Here is a 22,259-nt window from a genome sequence, read left to right as displayed (position 1 = left end):
AGCAGAAAGTAATTTAAAACCTAGCTGGTCTCTAATCACTCCCTAATTTGTAACCCCTGGTGGCTCCTGTGTGCTCTGGAGGAGCTGGCCCTGCCCATTGACCTCATCACTCCTCCCTTTCTCACCAGCTCCAGGCTTTACTGGTTTGTTCTCGAGCTTTTTGCCTGAGATCTTTTCCTGCACTTGCCCCTTGGGTTGTTCTTCTGTCTTTAGGTCTCAACTTAAAATATCCCCTCCTTGGAGAGAGGTTTGCATCAACACCCTGTCACCTTAATCTTCTACTCTTGTCCCTTGTTTGTTTACTTCAGGACATGCCACAATTTTAAACTACTTTGTTTTTTTTCGTTTCATTTCTATGTTCTTATCTGGTTTTCCAACGAAAACGTCAGCTTCACAACAGGGACGTCATGGTTTTTGCCGGCATCCAGCATACTGCCCGGTACATACATAGTAGGCATTCAATAACTGATGAATGAGAATGAGTGGAATCTAGAGTTTAGATTTTATTATCACATTAGGGTGCAGTGTAGGTCTCTGTGTCACTCATACGATCCGTCAGGAAAAAAAACAAACCCAAAACCCATGAACTGCTTGTGATTAAGTTTTGTAAAAGCATTATATATTTTACACCATCTGCTGAAGAGACTATCTCTTTCCTCATTGAATTGTCTCTGTTGAAAATCAGTGGACCATTCTGAACTTTCTATTCTGTTCCATTGGCCCATATGCTATCCTTGTGGTATGTATTCAAAAAATTAAGGGGGAAAAAGCAAACCCTAAAACTGAAAGCAATCTGAAATTTACTTAACCATATATCAAATTGGCAACCTAACTACACAGAATTATTCCGTATGACTTTGTCTTTGGAATTTACATACAATGAACTGCATAGACCTACAAAGTACAATTAGATGAGTTCTGACACCTGTGTGATCACCACAATAGACTAATTCCATCACCCTAGAGAGAAAGCTCTTTTCTAGTCAATCCCACATTCCCAGTCGACAGTGCTGATTTCTATAACCATTGATTAATTTTGCCTGTTCCTGAAATTCATATAAACCACACAGTAGGTACATTTTTATGTCTGGCTTCTTTGACTCAACGCTTTTGAGATTAATCCATATGGTCACATGTAACAACGGTCAGCTTCTCTTTTATTGCTAATTTCCGTTGTATAATTCAAAAAGTCAACTTTTTAAAAATTAAGACTAGAAGACTGTTAAAAGATTTAACAACCAAATGCAATGCATGATCCTGGTTTAAATCAAAAACTATATGGAATCTAAAAAAAAAAAAGGTTCTGATGAACCCAGGGGCAGGACGGGAACAAAGACGCAGACGTAGAGAATGGACTTGAGGACACGGGGAGGGGGAAGGGTAAGCTGGGACGACGTGAGAGAGTAACATTGACATATATACACTACCAAATGTAAAACAGATAGCTAGTGGGAAGCAGCTTCACAGCACTGGGAGATCAGCTCGGTGTTTTGTGACCACCTAGAGGGGAGGGGTAGGGAGGGTGGGAGGGGGGAGACAAGAGGGAGGGGATACGGGGATATATGTATACGTATAGCTGATTCACTTTGTTATACAGCACAAACTAACACACCATTGTGAAGCAATTATACTCCAATAAAGATGTTAAAAAAAACTATAAGAGCCATTACTTGGAGAATCGGGGAGATTTAATATGGCCTGGTTAATAGGTACTATTAGGGAACTATTGATAGTTTTCTTAGCTCACTTAAGTCTCTTCTTGACAAATCTGTCCGATTTCACTATGAACAGCACCACCCGAGTTTTCAGTCACTCGGGCCCAAAGCCTCGGAGCTCCAACCTTCTTTCGGATTCCGCCACCCACCCTCATTATCAGTTCAGGTTTTTATCACTTCTTTTTTCACGGCTGTATTGAGATATTCACCTTTTTGAAGTGTACAACGGAGTATAATTAAATGGCTTCAAGTGAGTGTATTCACAAAGCTGCGCAACCACCAGCACAATCACCCGGAGAACATCTTCGTCACCCCAGAAAGAACCCTTGACCCCCACTAGCAGGCACTGCCCATCGGCCTTTTGTCCTCAGGCAGCCTTCGGCTCCTCCGCCCGGCTATGTCAGGCGCCCGGACACAGTGGCTCCCCAAGGGCGCGGTGGAGACGCCGCCCCGCCTCCCAATGGCAGCTGCAGATGCGTTCCTTCCTCGCTGCGCTACGGCGCCCCCGCCCCCCCGCCCGCTCCGTACCCTCAAGGCCCAGCCCCCCACCCGGCGCTGCGGCGCCGCAGCTCCCGGGATTCCACGCTCGGTCAAGCCGGCTCGCCTGCAGCTCCTCCGGCGAGCGTCGCCAGCCTCCGCACCCACGACGGTTGGCCCGTCCGAGTCCGCCTCTCTCCCAGCGGTCCACGGCCGCCGCCGCCCGGAACCATAGAGCTGCTCCCCATGGAAGAGAGCAGGCCGGGAGAGAGCGGCTCTTCCGGCTCACACCTGCGCAAAGAGGCCTCCGGGACTCCGTGGTCCGGGCTTCCTCTTGGGAAGGCGGATCCGCCCTGGCGGCGCGCCCGGCTCCCCGCCCCGACGCCGGCGCTGACGGAAGCACGCCGGGTGACCTCACCCGCCAACATGGCGGCGGCGGTAGATTAGGACCGCGGGTCGGAGCTGCCGCCGCCTCCGCCACCGCCACCGCCACCGCCGCCGTGGGATCCTGTGCGGAGCCGCCGCCGCCGCCGCGTTTTCACCTCTTCGGGGACACGGGCCTGGACCAGGTGAGGGGAGCGGGGTCGCGGGCAGGCCGCGCCGGGCCCTTTCCCAGCTTCGCCCGAGGCGTCCCGAGGCCGACGCGGGAGAGGGGGGGCAGTGAGAGGCTGAGGGCGCGAGGCCGTTCCGCTGCCCCTCAGACGTGTCCGGGCGCGGGTCGGCGGGCGTGGGCCTCGGGCGAGGGGTGCGTGCGCGGGGCTCGCGGCCTGGGTCCCCGCCAGCCGGCCGCGCCGCGGTTTCTCCCCAAGGTTCCCGGTGCCCCTCCCGGCGGCTCCGACGCCGCTGTCATTGCTGTTGCTATTATTTCACGTGTTCGTTTTTGCCACCCTTAGAGGCGGCACGGTTCGCGCTAGGTCGTTTCTTCCTTTGGTCTTTCTCCCACCATCCCAGGCCGACCCCGAGTGTCTCTCCTTCGTGCCGGGACTTTCCGAGATGGGGCTTCCCCGCTGGGAGCCGGGGCCTCGGGCCCGCGGTCTTGGGCCCTGGCCGCCGCCCTGCGGATTCGGCTCGATGCCCGCACGAGCGCGCGGTAACCGCGCAGCCAGCGCCCGGTTTCTGTACAAGTTCTTAACGAAACTGACGGTCTTCCCTCTCCTCTGTTTCTTTGCGACGTGGGGCAAAACAAGCAAGTCCTCCAGCGAAACTGTCAGTGCGATTTCCCCGGGAGGTTTGGTGTAAACCAGAATGCTGGTCTCTGCCCTGACTTGTGTGACCTTGGATGAGTTGCCACACCCTTCTAGTACCTTCTTTTCTTCAGTCTCCCAGAAAATTAAGCAAGTGTTCGTGTAGGTGGTGAACTGCTTATACCTCACGTACATCGCGGGATAAATAAATGTACACTGTAAATTGAAAATCTTTAAACCACTATGGAATATTCTTCCTTTGATAATAGGCCGTTAGGGACTTTGAAAATTCTTTTACTCTGATTGGTCAAGTACCATTCTCAGTATTTTTTTTTTTTCCCAAAGGATGGATTTTCTTACGGAGGACCCGTACCCCGGTAATTGAGTTCGGTTGAGGGATACAGACGGTTGAGTCCAAGCCGTTTTGTAGAGAAAAGGTGCTCGTTAGCCCGTCAGTTAGTCAATATTTACTACGTATCTTGCTCAGCTTTTAGGACAAGTGATTTGCAACAATAAGTATTGTTTTAAGAACATGTTTCTCTTATAAAACATTTTAGACATACAAAACAGCAGTTTTAACCAATCACAGTACCACCATCCTGCTTTTTAATCATAGTTTTTTCAAACTTGATTTTGATGCATATCTTATTCCAAATAAGTGGTCACCAAGAGTTCTTTTTTTTTTTTTGGCCGCTCTGCGCAGCATGCGGGATCTTTGTTCCCGGACCAGGAATGGAACCCCCGCCCCCTGCCATGGAAGCACAGTCTTAACCACTGGACTGCCAGGGAATTCCCAAGAGTTCTTTTTTTTTAACCTATTTATTTATTTGTCTGTTTAAGGTGTGCCAAGTCTTAGTTGTGGCACGTGGACTTCTTAGTTGCAGCATGCATGCGGGATCTAGTTCCCCGACCAGGGATGGAACCCGGCGCCCTGCAATGGGAGCACAGAGTCTTAACCACTGCGACACCAGGGAAGTCCCCCAAGAGTTTTTTTTTTTTTTTAATTAATTTATGGCTGTGTTGGGTCTTCGTTGCTGCATGCGGGCTTTCTCTAGTTGCGGCGAGCAGGGGCTACTCTTTGTTGGGGTGCGCGGGCTTCTCATTGCAGTGGCTTCTCTTGCGGAGCACGGGCTCTAGGCACGCGGGCTCAGTAGTTGTGGCTCGTGGGCTCTAGAGTGCAGGCTCAGTAGTTGTGGCTCACAGGCTTAGTTGCTCTGCAGCATGTGGGATCTTCCTGGACCAGGGCTCGAACCCGTGTCCCCTGCATTGGCAGGCGATTCTTAAGCACTGCGCCACCAGGGAAGCCCAAGAGTTCTTAATCAATATATGTTAACAGGGTTGAAGGAAGGGGGCTTTTTTCAGAGTTGCTGATTTTTTTTTTTAGTAGTGTTTTATTGAGATACCATTAAGTTGTTCATATGTGTAGTCACAGAGTGTGCACCTATCACTGCAGTTTTCATTCCCGAAAGAAACCTTGTACTCATTAGCAGTCATTCTTTATTCCCACACTCCCCCACCTAGGCAGCCACTGTTTAACTTCTCTGTAGATCCCCCAGTTCTGGATATTTCATATGAACAGAATTTACTTCCCTGTTGTAGCAGGTATTGGCATTTCTTTCCTTTTTATGGCCACATAATATTGCATTGTGTGAATAGACTACATTTTTACAATTCATCAGTTTACGGGCAGTTACTTCCACTATTTGGCTGTTATACGTAATGCTGCTGTGACTATTCATGTGAACGTTTTTGCATGGACAATGTGTTTTCATTTCTCTGTGGCACATACATAGGAGTGGAGCAGAGAAATTGACTTTCATGTTTCCCTTTTATGCACGTTATCTACACATATATGGGAAGCCTGACCATGTGTTTGTGGGGAGAGTGAGAGTGAGGCATTCCTCTTTAAGTACATTATGTTGGAGTGCCAGCTGCTGAGTGAAACATTTTTGGATGGCCCTTAGCACAGGATTGAACTGGCGTCTTCAGTTAAGCACGTTCCAGTTGGAAAGGGACAGTGGACACTGAAATAGTTAGTGTCTGCTGAGTTTTCAAATGCTTAGTTGCATTTCTCAGTTGGGCCCAGTGAAATTTTTGCAGTTTCACAATTTTAATTAGGATTATGTAACTTTTCTTTTGCAGAAAGTCCTAGAATTGTATGATACCTAATAAAGTACAGATTGAAGAAATAAAGTCATTGGACTTCATGCTACTTTGTGGAGCTTAAAAATTCTTTGCTAAAACCACCAGTGGGTCTGGAGACGGGGATTGGGGAATCAGAAACTTTGTCCGTGCTTAAAACTCCAGAGTTTTCATTTGTGACTGAATTATCTGTGGATTTTCACTTTTCTCTTTGTAAACTGGGATTGTATATCTACTCAACTCCACATTATTGCAGTATTTAACAATCTTATTACAATTTTATTTTAGTGGGAGGAGATAGTCTAAATACAAAGCGTCCTGAAATAATTTAATTACATCATGTTAGATTGTAATATTTTTCTGCTGTGGTTCTATGGGGTTAAGAAATAGAATATAGGTATGATATTCTAAGTTAGTATTTCTGATGTGGGTGCTAGAAATTTTTTTTTTTTTTTTTTTTTTTTTTTTTTGCGGTATGCGGGCCTCTCACTGCCGTGGCCTCTCCCGTTGCAGAGCACAGGCTCCAGACGTGCAGGCTCAGCGGCCATGGCTCACGGGCCCAGCCGCTCCGCGGCATGTGGGATCCTCCCTGACCGGGGCATGAACCCGTGTCCCCTGCATCGGCAGGCGGACTCTCAACCACTGCGCCACCAGGGAAGCCCTAGAAATTTGTTTTTAATAGCCTCCAAGATGATTATGATCAGACAAGGTTGGGAAACAACTACAAAAAACTCATGTTGCTGCAAATTTGCTTTTCATAAGAATTTAAAGTAGAATTTAATAGTTGCTGTATAACTTCTGGTTACCATTCATAAAATGTGCCTAATTCCCACAGTACTATCTATTAACATCCTGGGATTTGCACTGGTACTCATAATAGAAATCTGGTTTTAAAAAAAGACGATTTATTGTAAGATTGTGGATATTACATTTGTTACTGAAGGATCATGGATATTTTGGAGATGCCACCAAATGTATGTATAAACACAGGATTAAGTTACCCAAAGCTTCCTCAGGCTGTCCATCTGGCTGACAGCTACCTGTAACTTGAGAGAAGAGCAAATTAAAGGTGTAAGGCAGAGAAAGAAACAGCTGGGCAACACAACTGTGTTCAGTAGGTTGTTAGAATTGTGTAAAAAGCAGGAGCTTTTATATTGAAGATCACTCTTGTATTTAATCACTTCTTGATACCAAGAACACTTATACCTAATTTGAATTCTATAGGGTTCTAGATAAAATTTAAAGAGTAAAAGTAGCTATGTCTTTTTCATCATTTAAAAGGAAGCTTGAGCTGTCTTAGGCATGAAATGTCCTCTGGTTGGTGAGTAAGTAGTGGGGTGGGCCTGAGCCTGGCCCCCTGCTTCCAGGAAAGCTCTGGGTGGTGGTCTCAGATCGTATTTACTTTTGCTTTAACCTGTCTTTTTCCTTTGTGCCCCCCTGTCCCGTTCTGAAAATTGACAAATTTGCTTCTTTTGGTATTGTGGGTGTCTGATATTTGGGAAATTGCCTTGTTTTTCTACCATTTTTTCCTGTTATCATTAGTGTTAGTGTTTCCACCTCTGTGTTCCTCTCACCCAGCACATTGCCTGGCTTGCAGGAGATGTGTATTGAATGAATACAGTTAAGGCTTAAGAGTTCGGAACGGAAGAGGATGTACTCAACCAAGTGGTTGCACTGTTAACTAGCTGTTACGATTTTGGGCAAATAAATTGTCTATTCTTGTTTCTCCATCAATAAAGTTGAGACTGTTACCTTTTCCTTCTGGTGTGGAGGATTACTGTGACAACACGTGGAAAAGTGCTTCAGAAATAGAGGTCTCGTGCAGAGGTGATTTATTTACGATACCTTACAGAAGTGCACGAGCTCTTTGTGCAGTATGCAGATTAGTCGCCACCGAGTATGCAGAGGGAGTGATGCCCTCTCTCCCCAGAATACCCTGCAGCAGTGCTGCAGAGTTCACACTTGGCATATTTTCAGTGCCTTTGAGAAATTGTAATTTAATACAAACGCACGAGACCTGTGATAGCATTTCTTTCTGTTTATTTATTTTTAATTGAAGTATAGTTGATGTACAATGTTGTATGTTACAGTTGTACAGCATAGTGATTCACACTTTTTAAAGGTTATAGTTCATTTATAGCTATTATAAAATACTGTCTATATTCCCTGTGTTGTAGGCACATAGTAGTGTTTCTGAGGTCTGCCTGCCCCATCACCTAAACACAGGCCTGAACGAGCTGCTTCGCTGCTATAAACTGGCAGCTCAGGTGAAGTTAGAGGAGTTGGAAGGATGTTTTACCCTGCGGGTCTGGTTTGTTTATGACTGGAACGTCAGAGACAAATTTGAAGCCTAAAGACCATGCACTAAACTTAAATGATGGAAGTATGTATGGTCAGCTTCTCCATTAGTGTGAGTCATTGAGAATGGTTGAGTGTCATGGAAGCAGTCACCAACTGTGTGGACGTATGAATAGTAACATGTGTACTAGAGCTGAGGACTTTATAGTGGAGAATTATGAAATCCATGATTAAAATGGCATTTATGGGGCTTCCCTGGTGGCTCAGTGGTTAACAATCCGCCTGCCAGTGCAGGGGACACGGGTTCGAGCCCTGGTCTGGGAAGATCCCACATGCCACGGAGCAGCTAAGCCCACGTGCCACAACTACTGAAGCCTGTGCTCCGCAACAAGAGAAGCCACTGCAATGAAGAGTAGCCCCCGCTCGCCGCAACTAGAGAAAGCCAGTGTGTAGCAATGAAGACCCAACACGGCCAAAAAAAATAAATAAATAAAATTTAAGGAAAAAAAGATGGTATTTATGGTTAGTAGATAGGGATTTGTAAGAAAATTTGAAGAGCACTAGGTTAAAAATCCAGTTTGGATACTTAGTAAACTGTGCTTTGTCTGTAGCATCTGGGTTGGTGTGTAACTAAAAGTATCTTAAGAGATACGGATTTTTGATAAATACAAGAAATTTTTTAAAAATTTTGTTTTATTGAAATATAGTTGATTTACATGTTATGTAAATTTCTTTTTCTTTTTTTTTTTTTTTTTTTTGGCTGCGAGGCTTGTGGGATCTTAATTCCCCAACCCAGGGATTGAACCTGGGCCACGGCAGTGAAAGCGCCGAGTCCTAACCACTGGACCGCCAAGGAATTCCCAATGTTGTGTTAATTTCTGCTGTACAGCAAAGTGATCGCTATACGTATATATATGTATATACACACACACATATACATTCTTTTTCATATTCTTTTCCATTATGGTTTATCACAGGAAATTGTATGTAGTTCCCTGTGGTCTACAGTAGGACCTTGTTGTTTATCCATCCTTGATATTATAGTGTGCATCTCCTAACCCCAAGCTCCCAATCCATCCCTCCCCCACCCCCCTCACCCTTGGCAACCACAAGTCTGTTTTCTATGTTTATGAGTCATAGATGGGTTCATTTGTGTCCTGTTTTTGATTCCACGTGTAAGTGATATACGGTATTTGTCTTTCTCTGTCTGACTTACTTCGCTTAGTATGATAACCTCTAGGTCCATCCATATTGCTGCAGATGGCATTATTGCCACCACATCTTCTTTATCCATTCATCTATCAGTGGACATTTAGGTTGTTTCCATGTCTTGGCTACTGTAAATAGTACGCAGCCAACATTGGGGTGCATGGATAAATACAGGAAATTTGATTATAACAAATTCTAGAACATCAATTTTTTAAAATATAAAACATATTTAAAATATATTTAAAATATAAAGCATTATTCAGAAGATGAGTACTTCTTTTTTCCTGTTACCAAAAAATTCTGAGACTTTGTTAAATTTTGTTACTGATTTGCTCTTTTCTCCTCTCTTTTGGAACTTAATCATTTATTCCTTGCTCTCTATTTATATCTCATTGGCTCCTCCACTGAATGTAAACGTGCTTAAGTCTCTTTCATTGTATATAAAACAAAACAAAATTAATGAACTCTCAGACCCTTTGTCTCTCTCCCCAGCCTCCATTCTCGTCTTCCCTTCAAACCATGAAAGAATAGACTAAAACCCATTTTCTCTACTGATTCACTTTCCATTCACTCTTTTTTTTCTTTTCTGCTCATTTCTTCTTTTTTATTTTTAATTAATTTATATTTTATTTTTTGGCTGCATTGGGTCTTCGTTGCTGCACACGGGCTTTCTCTAGTTGTGGCGAGCGAGGGCTACTCTTTGTTTCCGTGCGTGGGCTTCTCATTGAGGTGGCTTCTCTTGTTGTGGAGCACAGGCTCTAGGCGCTTGGGCTCAGTAGTTGTGGCACATGGGCTCAGTAGTTGTGGCTTGTGGGCTCTAGAACTCGGGCTCAGTAGTTGTGGTGCACGGGGGATCTTCCCAGACCAGGCTCGAACCCGTGTCCCCTGCATTGGCAGGTGGATTCTTAACCACTGCATCACCAGGGAAGTCCTCCATTGGCTCATCACGTCCCTGGCCTCTGCCGTTGCCCTGCCAGTCAGATTAGCCCATCCTGTCGGGGACATCATCTTGACGTTGCATTTTTTTTGGTGTGTTGTTTGTACTGCCTTCTTCCCGAAGCACCTCCCCCGACTCTGAGCACACCCTCCTGTCCCCTTTATGCCTTTCTGCCTGTCCACTGCAGACCTTAGCGGGCTCCTCTGCCAGCTTCTCATCTTTTTGGCTAGCCCTGAAATGGTAGTTTTGCCTTGAATTCTAATTGGGTTTCTTTTTCAGATTAAACCAGTGTTTCTCAACATGTTTTTTAAAAACCCTTTTTCCCTTTGATAAATAAAAATCTCTGGCTCGTCTTCTGGTGGTGCTCGGGGTTGGGGCGGGGGGTATGTGATTCTTCCCTCCCATCCTCTCACTGAGAGTCAGTGATACAAAGAAGATTGAAAGTTTACTCAGATTTATTTTCTATACCTTATAATCTGAAAACAGTAGGTAATGTTTGCTTTTCCAAGCATGAATATGCTTTTTCAAACCCAGCCACCCCTTCTCCCACCTCCTGGAAACTTTGGCGCTTCCTCCCCTTGGACGTCGCTGCTCTCCGTCCACTCTCCGTAGGTGATGCTGTAGACCCGCCTCTGCGCAGGCCACAGCTTTCTATCTCCAGTGCAGACCTCGTTCTGAGTTGAAGGCCTGTATGTCTAGCGTTTTGTTCATTTCCACCTTGCCGGCTGTGGGCATTCTACAGCTCAGTACGCCCCCAAGTGAACTTGTCATCGTCTCCCCCAAGCAGCTCTTGCTGTACTGTGTGACTTGGGCAGTAGGAGCAGCGCCACGTTCTGTACAGCTGCCTGGTGACTGCCGTTGAGTTGGTTCACAGATCTTCGAACTCTGCAAGTTTTCCCTGTGTCCCCTTCTCCTTCCCTGTGTTCCTGCTCTGGGTCGTGCCTTCATACGCTCCTGTTCAGGTTTTTCCAGTATTACCCTAACTTGTGTCCTTGCCTCCAGTCTCCGTTCTGGCTTCCACACTGCCTCCAGGATGATTTTTCTAGAATATAATCTGTTCATGTGCTTCTCTTGCTCAAAACCCTTCAGTGATTCCTACTGGTGTTCTACAGAGTTCCTAGCGTTTTTTTGCATCATGATCTAATCTGAGAGGCTACCGAAAGAAATTGAGTGTTTTTTTTCCCTCCAGAAAAAATGCTCATGCACACAGAATTTGCATACAGTTCTGGGGGTTCGTTAATGGACATGGTTAAAATAATTTTCCAGCTTACAGGATAAAACCCGAGCTGCCAAGCATCCTGTAGCATACGAGGCAGGCCACATGCTGACTACTGCTGAGCCCCATCCTCCTTGTATCATAGGACTTTGCCATGTCAAGTGGGTAATTTTTGTGTTGTTCCCTGCTGTTCCAGAACATTTCTGTGCCTTTTCCGGGTCTACTTGACATCTAAAGTTCACGTCGTCCCATTCCCCAGCTGGTTCAGTTGGTGACTAATCACTCACGTTCCAAGATCTGCTCAGATTTTACCTTATAAAGCCTTTCCTGATTTCCACTTTTTTAAAAAAAAATTATTTATTTTATTTATTTATTTTTGGCTGTGTTGGGTCTTTGTTGCTGTGTGCGGGCTTTCTCTAGTTGCAGCGAGCGGGGCCTATTCTTCGTTGCAATGTGCGGGCTTCTCATTGCAGTGGCTTCTCTTGTTGTGGAGCACGTGCTCTAGGTGTGCAGGCTTCAGTAGTTGCAGCACATGGGCTCAGTAGTTGTGGCTCGCAGACTCTAGAGCGCATGCTCAGTAGTTGTGGCGCACGGGCTTAGGTGCTCTGCAGCATGTGGGATCTTCCCAGACCAGGGCTCGAACCCGTGTCCCCTGCATTGGCAGGCAGATTCTTAACCACTGTGCCACGAGGGAAGCCCTCCACTTCTTTTTTCTTTCTCTCAAGAGAATTACCTGTTCCTTGTTTTGGGTTGCCTCTCCCACTCATGTATACTGACTCGTATCACAGAATTTTATTGTTCTTATGTGTTTCTATGCTTTTGTTTTCCTCTACTTGATAGAAAACTCCTGAGGGCAGGCGATTGATCTTAAGCCTTTGTGCCCAATGCACGGGTATTTCTTAAGATCTTAAAACAGTCTGTATCGTTGTTTTCAGTAGAAAACAATTATTTGGAAACTTCTTAATAAGACATTTTGGTTTGAAACAACTATTAAGGTACGTAGTAGGGGTCAAAAGATACAAACTTCTGATTGTGAAATAAATAAGTCCTGGGGATGTAATGTACAGTCTGGTGACTATAGTATATAATTCTGCCTTGCATATTTGAAAGTTGCTAAGAGAGTATGTCTTTTAAAAAGGGGGATACATGGTATGTAAAACAGCTGTTAAGTCCACATGGAGAAGTGAATTTTACTTGCATTGATTAGGGTACAAGTTAAAGTACCTATTGAAGAGATTCAGAATAAAGTGGCTTGAATAGGAGTCAGAGGCTAGTGGTCAAGGCGGGCAGGGCAGCTCTGCTCCACGGGGTCATTCAGGGACCCAGGTCCCTTCTGTCTTGTGCTGTCCCCTGGAGTGGTGTCCTTGTTTGCATGTCAGAGTGAGGTGTCTGCCATATGCACATTTCAAACCCAGAGAGGAGGAAAGAGGAAGTCTTCAAGGAGAGACCCCCACCACCACCACGTGGCACATGTAACTTCTGCTCTTCGTCCTCAGGCTCAGGCTAATATTGTAGCACACGAAGCTGTAAAGGAAACAGGGAAATGTTGTTTGCAGCTGTGTGGCCATGGACGTAGCTGAAATTTAGTAGGCTTTATTAGTAAAAGAAATAAGAGAACATATGCTGGCTCTGGGGGGAAGGTAAAGAGAGGGCAGAGCTAGTGTTTTTGCCACATAGGTGAAAATAGAGTAACTAGGGAGAGGTAGAAAGGGAAATTTGCTTTTTTTTTTTAAGGGAACTTTATTATTTTTATTTATTATTTTTGGCTGCGTTGGGTCTTTGTTGCTGTGTGGGCGCTCTCTAGTTGTGGCGAGCAGGGGCTACTCTTCGTTGCGGTGCGTGGGCTTCTCATTGCAGTGGCTTCTTGTTCAGGAGCACGGGCTCTAGGCGCGTGGCCTTCAGTAGTTGTGGCTCACGGGCTCTAGAGCGCAGGCTCAGTAGTTGTGGTGCACGGGCTTAGCTGTTCCGCAGCGTGTGGGATCTTCCCGGACCAGGGCTCGAACCCATGTCCCCTGCGTTGGCAGGCGGATTCTTAACTACTGCCTCATGAGGGGAGCCCAGAAATTTGCTTTTGATCTGATATCCGAATAAATAAATTCCTACTTGTCAATAAATTGAATTATGTTTTTTAAAGATTACTGAGGAAAAAAAGGCCAAGAAATATTTATTTTGGTATTTAGTTGAATAGTTGGAGTCAATGGGAAAATGTACTGGCATGTAATAAACTTTATTTTCTTTTTTATACGTTTATTTATTTTTACTTTATTTTTGGCTGTGTTGGGTCTTCGTTGCTATGCATGGGCTTTCTCTAGTTGCGGTGAGCAGGGGCTACTCTTCGTTGTGGTGACTTCTCTTGTTGCAGACCATGGGCTCTAGGCGTGCGGGCTTCAGGAGTTGTGGCACGTGGGCTCAGTAGTTGTGGCTCGCGAGCTCTAGAGCACAGGCTCAGTATTTGTGGCGCATGGGCTCAGTTGCTCCACGGCATGTGGGATCTTCCTGGACCAGGGCTCAAACCCATGTCTCTTGCATTGGCAGGTGGATGCTTAACTACTGTCTCTCCAGGGAAGCCCCTGTAATAAACTTCAAACTGAAAAAATACTTTTATGTTTTTAGGTTTTACACATCTGTAAGTAGACCTTTCCGGAGCTCTGCCAGCCGACCCCATGGCGTCCTCTACTACTGTGCCTCTAGGATTTCACTATGAAACAAAGTATGTTGTCCTCAGCTACTTGGGACTCCTCTCTCTGGAGAAGCTGCAGGAGCAACATCTTTCCTCACCCCAAGGTATTATCTTTGGCTTGTGGTGGTTGTATTAAGTAGTAATAATTACTTCATGTGTGCAAAATTATATGTATCTAAGTAACTTATAGCTCTGGTTATAAGATTGAATAATACTAATAGGCTCTTAAAGAATAAGAGCCACTCCATCCCTTCCCATCCCCTCATCCATTCCCACAAGCATGACTTTTCATGTTTTTTAAGAGCTCGATATTTTATTTTATTTATTTATTTTTTGGCCGTACCATGCGGCTTGCGGGATCTTAGTTCCCTGACCAGGGATTGAACCCATGGACCCTAAGTGGAAGCCTGGAGTCCTAACCACTGGACCGCCAGGGAATTCCCAAGAGCTCCATATTTTAAATGATTGCCATTGGTACAGGGAAAAATGTAAATAAACAGAAACCCATCTGCCTTTAGAGATTTCATACTTAGCAAGCCATAGATTAGAATTATATAATTATTTTTAAAGTTTATAACACAGTTAAGTTCCTCAAATTACCTTTTTTCAAGGCTATTAGGGTTTTTTTTTAATTGAAGTATAGTTGATTTACAATCTTGTGTTAGTTTCAGGTGTATGCAAAGTGATTCAATTATATATATGTACATATATATCTTTTTTTTTTCAGATTCTTTTACCTTATAGGTTATCACAAAATATGGAGTAGAGTTCCCTGTGCTATACAGTAGGTCCTTGTTGTTTATTTTATATATAGTAATAGGGATATTAGATGTAAACAGTTGATCAGACTTAGAGAGTTTTTAGCGCAGTTCTTTGTATCACGGAGTTGTATATGTCCTTCTTTAAATAATTTGCCAAACGAAGCTTAAAACAGTTACTAGAGGCTGAATTAATCTTCTTCGTTAAGATGCAACATCATCATCTTAAATATTCTTATCCATAGATTTTTACTACAGCCATGGAGGTAGTTCTTATTTATTTGCTGCTGTTTTAGCTCAAGAATGGGTAGTGTTGGTACTAGGACGACACGGAATTCATGTCTCCTCACAACTAGGGCACCTACCAGGCACCAGTGGGGGACCACGGACACCTAAGGGGACGAGAGGAACCCCCAGCGACTGGGGAGGACGTGGGCGTAGGGGGAGTGAAGGGGGAGGAGAAGTGGAGGCCGGATGGGACAGGAGCCCCTGAGGGGTGGCTGGGGGAGGGGAAGGGATCCCACGCCCGAAGGGGGAAATTGGGGAACCATTGGGAGGGCAGAGGATCAAAAGGGGGCATGGCCAGGTTTCCCCTGTCCACTTGGGCCCCTGGGAAGCTGGTGAGGTCCCCAGCCTGATCCTCTGCCCACCCAGGCCCCCTCCAGCCACGCGGGTCCTGAGGGAGTGGGAGGCAGGGAAGGGGGAGCAAAAGTAAAGTCCAGACCTCCAGGACCGGCACCCCTGAGGGGCGGCTGGGGGAGGGGAGGAGTTCCTACACCCAGCGGGACCCACCCACAGTTAGGGGTCCAGCAGCGACTGGGGAGACCCTGGGGGAGACGGTGGGGGAGGGGTGTGAAGGAATGGATGGGAACGGGGCCAGCACTTTCCCTGTCTACTCAGGCACTGGGGAGCCTGTTGGGCTCCAGGCCTAATCCTCTGCCCTCGGAGCCTCCCTCCTGCCATGCAGAGCCCAAGCCCCGCCCCTGCACCCCCAGCCAGGGCCCCACCTCTACACTCAGAGACCCCCCGAGACCCCCTCCAATGTGCTGGGCCTAAGCCCCACCCACACATGCTCACTCAGGGCCCTACCTCCAGACTCCAGAACCCCACACTCCAGAGGCCCTCCTTTCCACGTGCTGCCTCTCCCCTTCTGGGCAGGTCCTAAGCAGAGGCCCCGCCCCACACTGAAGGTCACCCTGCCTAGGCTCCGCCCCATGCTCACCCCCCCCCCCCCCACCTAAGTCCCACCCTACCCTAAACCCCAGCCCTGCCTAAGTTTCACGCCCCGCCTAAACTACCCCCCCAAGGCCAAGGTACTTTTTTTTTCTTTCTTTTTTCTGCTGTGGTTTTATTTTACCTTATTGCAGTTGTTTCAATTATAGTTTTATTTGTCCTAATACATTTTTTATCTTATTAATTTTATTTTGTTTTTTATTTTTTGATATTGTACTGCTCCTTTTTGTCTTTTTTTCTTTCTTTTTTTTTTTTTTTTTCTGTGCCATGCAGCTTGTAGGATCTTGGTTCCCAGGCCGGATATCAGGCCCAAGCTCCTGTGGTGGGAGCTCCAAGTCCAAACCTCTGGACTAACAGAGAACCTCAGACCCCAGGGAATATCAGTCGGAGTGAGGCCTCCTGGAGGTCCTCATCTCAGCACCAAGACCCAGCTCTATCCAACTGCCTGCAAACTCCAGTGCTGGATGTTTCAGGCCAAACAACCAGTAGGACAGGAATACAGCACCAATCATCAAAAAAAAAAAAAAAAAAAAGAAATGACAAAAAAATATGTTACAGACGAAGGAGCAAGGTTAAAAACCTACAAGACCAAATAAATGAAGATGAAATAGGCAACCTACCTGAAAAATAATTCAGAGTAATGATAGTAAAGATGATCCAAAATCTCAGAAACAGAATGCAGAAAATACAAGAAAAATTTAACAAGGATCTAGAAGAACTAAAGAGCAAACAAACAGTGATGAACAACACAATTACTGAAATTATAAATACTCTAGAAGGAATCAATAACACAATAACTGAGGCAGAAGAACGGATAAGTGAGCTGTAAGATAAAGTGGTGGAAATAACTGCCAGGGAGCAGAATAAAGAAAAAAGAATGAAAGGAATTGAAGGCAGTCTCAGAGACCTCAGGACAACATTAGACGCACCAACATTCGAATTATAGGGGTCCAGAAGAAGAGGAGGAGAAGAAAGCGCCTCAGAAAATATTTGAAGACATTATAGTTGAAAACTTCCCTAACGTGGGAAAGGACATAGTCAAGTCCAGGAAGCACAGAGAGTACCATACAGGATAAATCCAAAGAGAAACACACGGAGACACATATTAATCAAACTATCAAAAATTAAATACAAAGAAAAAATATTAAAAGCAGCAAGGGAAAAGCAACAAATAACATACAAGGGAATCCCCATAAGGTTAACAGGGGATCTTTCAGCAGAAACTCTGCAAGCCAGAAGGAAGTGGCAGGACATATTTAAAGTGATGAAAGGGAAAGACCTACAACCAAGATTACTCTACCCAGGAAGGATCTCATTCAGATTCAATGGAGAAATTAAAACCTTTACAGATAAGCAAAAGTTAAGAGAATTCAGCACCACCAAACCAGCTTTAAAACAAATGGGAAAGGAACTTCTCTAGGCAGGAAAAACAAGAGAAGGAAAAGACCTATAAAAACAAACCCAAAACAGTTAAGAAAATGGCAATAGGAACATAATATTGATAATTACCTTAAATGTAAATGGATTAAATGCTCCAACCAAAAGACATAGACTGGTGGAATGGATACGGAAACAAGACCCATATATAAGCTGTCTACAAGAGACCCACTTCAAACCTAGGGACACATACAGACTGAAAGTGAGGAGATGGAAAAAAAAAGATACTCCATGCACATGGAAATCAAAAGAAAGCTGGAGTAGTAATTCTCATGTCAGACAAAATAGACTTTAAAATAAAGACTATTACAAGAGACAAAGAAGGACACTACAAATGATCAAGGGATCGATCCAAGAAGAAGATTTAACAATTGTAAATACTTATGCACCCAACACAGGAGCACCTCAATACGTAAGGCAAATGCTAACAGCCATAAAGGGGGAAATGGACAGTAACACGATAATAGTAGGGGACTTTAACTCCCCACCTTCACCAATGGACAGATCATCCAAAATGAAAATAAATAAGGAGACACAAACTTTAAATGACACATTAAACAAGATGGACTTAATTGATATTTATAGGACATTCCATCCAAAAACAGCAGAATACACTTTCTTCTCAAGTGCTCATGGAACATTCTCCAGGATAGACCATGTCTTGGGTCACAGATCAAGCCTTGGTAAATTTAATAAAGCTGAAATCGTATCAAGATCTTTTCCAACCACAATGCTATGAGAGTAGATATCAGTTACAGGAAAAAAACTGTAAAAAATACAAACACATGGAGGCTAAACAATACACTACTAAATAACCAGGAGATCACTGAAGAAATCAAAGGGGAAATCAAAAAAATACCTAGAAACAAATGACAATGAAAACACAACTACCCAAAACCTATGGGATGCAGCAAAAGCAGTTCTAAGAGGGAAGTTTATAGCAATACAGTCCTACCTCAAGAAACAAGAAAAACCTCAAACAACCTAACCTTACACCTAAAGCAATTAGAGAAAGAAGAAGAAGAACAACAAAAAAGTTAGCAGAAGGAAAGACAGCATAAAAAGCAGATCATAAATAAATGAAAAAGAAATGAAGGAAACAGTAGCAAAGAGCAATAAAACTAAAAGCTCGTTCTTTGAGAAGATAAACAAAATTGATAAACCATTAGCCAGACTCATCAAGAAACAAAGGGAGAAGACTCAAGTCAACAGAATTAGAAATGAAAAAGGAGAAGTAACAACTGACACTGCAGAAATACAAAGGATCATGAGAGATTACTACAAGCTACTATATTCCAATAAAATGGGCAACCTGGCAGAAGTGGACAAATTCTTAGAAAAGCACAAACTTCGAGACTGAACCAGGAAGAAATAGAAAATATAAACAGACCAATCACAAGCACTGAAATTGCAACTGTGATTAAAAATCTTCCATCAAAGAAAAGCCCAGGGGCTTCCCTGGTGGCGCAGTGGTTGAGAGTCCGCCTGCCGATGCAGGGGACGTGGGTTTGTGCCCCGGTCCAGGAAGATCCCACATGCTGCGGAGCAGCTGGGCCCGTGAGCCATGGCTGCTGAGCCTGCGCGTCCGGAGCCTGTGCTCCGCAACGGGAGCGGCCCGCGTACCACAAAAAAAAAAGAGAAAAAAGAAAAAAAAAGAAAGAAAAACCCAGGACCAGATGGCTTCACAGGTGAATTCTATCAAACATTCAGAGAAGAGCTAACACCTATCCTTATCAAACTCTTCCTAAATATAACAGACGGAGGAACACTCCCAAACTCATTTTACAAGGCCACCATCACCCTGGTATCAAAACCAGACAAAGATGTCACAAAAAAAGAAAACTACAGGCCAGAATCTCTGATGAACATAGATGCAAAAGTACTCAACAAAATACTAGCAAACAGAATCCAATAGCACATTAAAAGGATCATACACCATGATCAAGTGGGGTTTATCCCAGGAATGCAAGGATTCTTCAGTATATGCAAATCAATCAGTGGGATACACCATATTAACAAATTGAAGGATAAAAACCATATGATCAGAAAAAGATGCAGAAAAAGCTTTTGACAAAATTCAACACCCAGTTATGATAAAAAACTCTCCAGAAAGTAGGCACAGAGGGAACCTACCTCAACATAATAAAGGCCATATATGACACACTTACAGCCAACATCGTTCTCAATGGTGAAAAACTGAAGCCATGTCCTCTTAAGATCAGGAACAAGACAAGGTTGCCAAGGTTGCCCACTCTCACCACTATTATTTAACATAGTTTTGGAACTTTTAGCCACAGAAATCAGAGAAGAAAAAGAAAAAGGAATCCAAATCGGAAAAGAACAAGTAAAACTGTCGCTGTCTGCAGATGACATGATACTGTACATAGAGAATCCTACAGATGCCACCAGAAAACTACTAGAGCTAATCAATGAATTTGGTAAAGTAGCAGGATACACAATTAATGCACAGAAATCTCTCGCATCCCTATACACTAATGATGAAATCTGAAAGAGAAATTAAGGAAACACTCCCATTTACCACTGCAACAAAAAGAATAAAATACCTAGGAATAAACCTACCTAAGGGGGCAAAAGACTTGTATGCAGAAAACCATAAGGCACTGTTAAAAGAAATTAAAGATGATACAAACAGTTGGAGAGACATACCATGTTCTTGGATTGGAATAATCAACGTTGTGGAAATGACTATAATGCCCAAAGCAGTCTACAGATTCAGTGCAATCCCTATCAAACTACCAATGGCATTTTTCACAGAACTAGAAAAAAAATTGCACAATTTGGAAACAGAAAATACTGAATAGCCAAAGCAATCTTGAGAAAGAAAAACGGAGCTGGAGGAATCAGGCTCCTGGACTTCAGACTATAGTACAAAGCTACAGTAATCAAGACAGTATGGTACTGGCACAAAAACAGAAATATAGATCAATAGAACAGGATAGAAAGCCCAGAGATAAACCCATGCGCATATGGTCACCTTATCTTTGATAAAGGAGGCAAGGATATACATTGGAGAAAAGACAGCCTCTTCAGTAAGTGGTGCTTGGAAAACTGGACAGCTGCATGTGAAACAGTGAAATTAGAACATTCCCTAACACCATACACAAAAATAAACTCAAAATGGATTAAAGACCTAAATGTAAGGCCAGACACTATAAAACTCTTTGAGGAAAACAGGCAGAACACTCTATGACATAAATCACAGCAAGATCCCTTTTGACCCACCTCCTAGAGAAAAGGAAATAAAAATAAACAAAGGGGACCTAATGAAACTTAAAGGCTTTGGCGCAGCAAAGGAAAGCATAAACAAGGCAAAAAGACAACCCTCAGAATGGGAGAAAATATTTGCAAACAAAGTAACAAAGGATTAATCTCCAGAATATACAAGGAGCTCATGCAGCTCGATATCAAAAAACCAAACAACCCAATCCAAAAATGGGCAGAAGACCTAAATAGACATTTCTCCAAAGAAGACATACAGATTGCCAACAAACACAGGAAAAGATGCTCAACACCACTAATCATTCGAGAAATGCAAATCAGAACTACAGTGAGGTATCACTTCACACCGGTCAGAATGACCATCATCAAAAAATCTACAAACAATAAATGCTGGAGAGGGTGTGAGAAAAGGGAACCCTCTTGCACTGTTGGTGGGAATGTAGTAAATCGATACAGCCACTAGGGAGAAGAGTATGGAGGTTCCTTAAAAAACTAAAAATAGAATTACCATATGATCCAGCAATCCCACTACTGGGCATATACCCTGAGAAAACCATAATTCAAAAAGACACATGCACCCCAATGTTCACTGCAGCACTGTTTACAATAGCCAGGACATGGAAGCAACCTAAATGCCCATCAACAGACGAATGGATAAGGTGTGGCACATATGTTCAATGGAATATTCCTCAGCCATAAAAGAAACGAAATTGAGTTATTTGTAGTGGGGTGGATAGACCTAGAGTATGTCATACAGAGTGAAGTAAGTCAGAAAGAGAAAAACAAATACCATATGCTAACACATATATGTGGAATCTAAAAAAAAAAACATGGGTTCTGATGAACCTAGGGGCAGGACAGAAATAAAGACATAGACGTAAAGAATGGACTTGAGGACATGGGGAGGGGGAAGGGTAAGCTGGGACGAAATGAGAGAGTAGCGCTGACTTATATACACTACCAAATGTAAAATGGATGGCTAGTTGGAAGCAGCCACATAGCACAGGGAGATCAGCTCGGTGCTTTGTGACCACCTAGAGGGGTGGAATAGGGAGGGTGGGAGGGAGACGCAAGAGGGAGGAGATATGGGGATATATGTATATGTATAGCTGATTCACTTTGTTATAAAGCAGAAACTAACACACCATTGTAAAGCAATTATACTCCAATAAAGATGTTAAAAAAAATAATAAAATTTTAAAAATAAAATTTGTAAAAAAGGGTAATGTTGAGATTGAGAAATGATGGGCTCCAGTACCCTTCTAGCAGGAGGGATGACCAAAGATGTCCTAAGAAAGTTCATTGAAATGCTGACATTGTAACTAGTGGGTGTGTTCTGTTTTTAAACTTCGAATCGTATTTTAAGTACCCCGAGGTAGGCTGCTGTTTAAACAAAATTACTTCAAAATGGCTTTAAAAACTCATAAAAGGACCTTCCCTGGTGGCGCAGTGGTTGCGAGTCCGCCTGCCGATGCAGGGGACGCGGGTTTGTGCCCCGGTCCGGGAGGATCCCACATGCCGCAGAGCGGCTGGGCCCGTGAGCCATGGCCGCTGGGCCTGGGCGTCTGGAGCCTGTGCTCCGCAACGGGAGAGGCCACAGCAGTGAGAGGCCCACGTACCGCAAAACAAACAAACTCATAAAAGAAAATGTGATATGAAATATTGATTATTTCAGCAAACTCACACAGCAGCTATTTTACTCTCTGTTGTCCTCTGATATTAATCAGTATGCA

The 22,259-nt window shown here is 44.1% G+C and overlaps 1 protein-coding gene across 5 annotated transcripts in view; it reads left to right on the top strand.

The window, feature by feature from the left end:
* The first annotated feature begins 2,604 nt into the window (after window positions 1–2,604).
* BCL2L13 (BCL2 like 13) overlaps window positions 2,605–22,259 on the top strand; it is a 65,360-nt gene continuing 45,705 nt past the window's right edge. For all 5 annotated transcript variants that reach the window (XR_003791091.1, XR_003791090.1, XM_029205237.1 and 2 more), the window contains exons 1-2: window positions 2,605–2,761; window positions 13,792–13,962. Coding sequence is in view for 3 of the 5 variants with exons in the window: in XM_029205237.1 (XP_029061070.1) it covers window positions 13,842–13,962 (121 nt within the window). In the remaining 2 variants the exon portion in view is untranslated. The remainder of the gene's footprint in view (window positions 2,762–13,791; window positions 13,963–22,259) is intronic.

Source organism: Monodon monoceros, unplaced genomic scaffold (assembly GCF_005190385.1).
Source record: "Monodon monoceros isolate NGI ecotype Baffin Bay Population unplaced genomic scaffold, NGI_Narwhal_1 Super_Scaffold_6, whole genome shotgun sequence".
Lineage (NCBI taxonomy): Eukaryota > Metazoa > Chordata > Mammalia > Artiodactyla > Monodontidae > Monodon > Monodon monoceros.
Note: the sequence above shows the minus strand (reverse complement) of the source record. Positions and strands in the feature narration are given on the sequence as shown.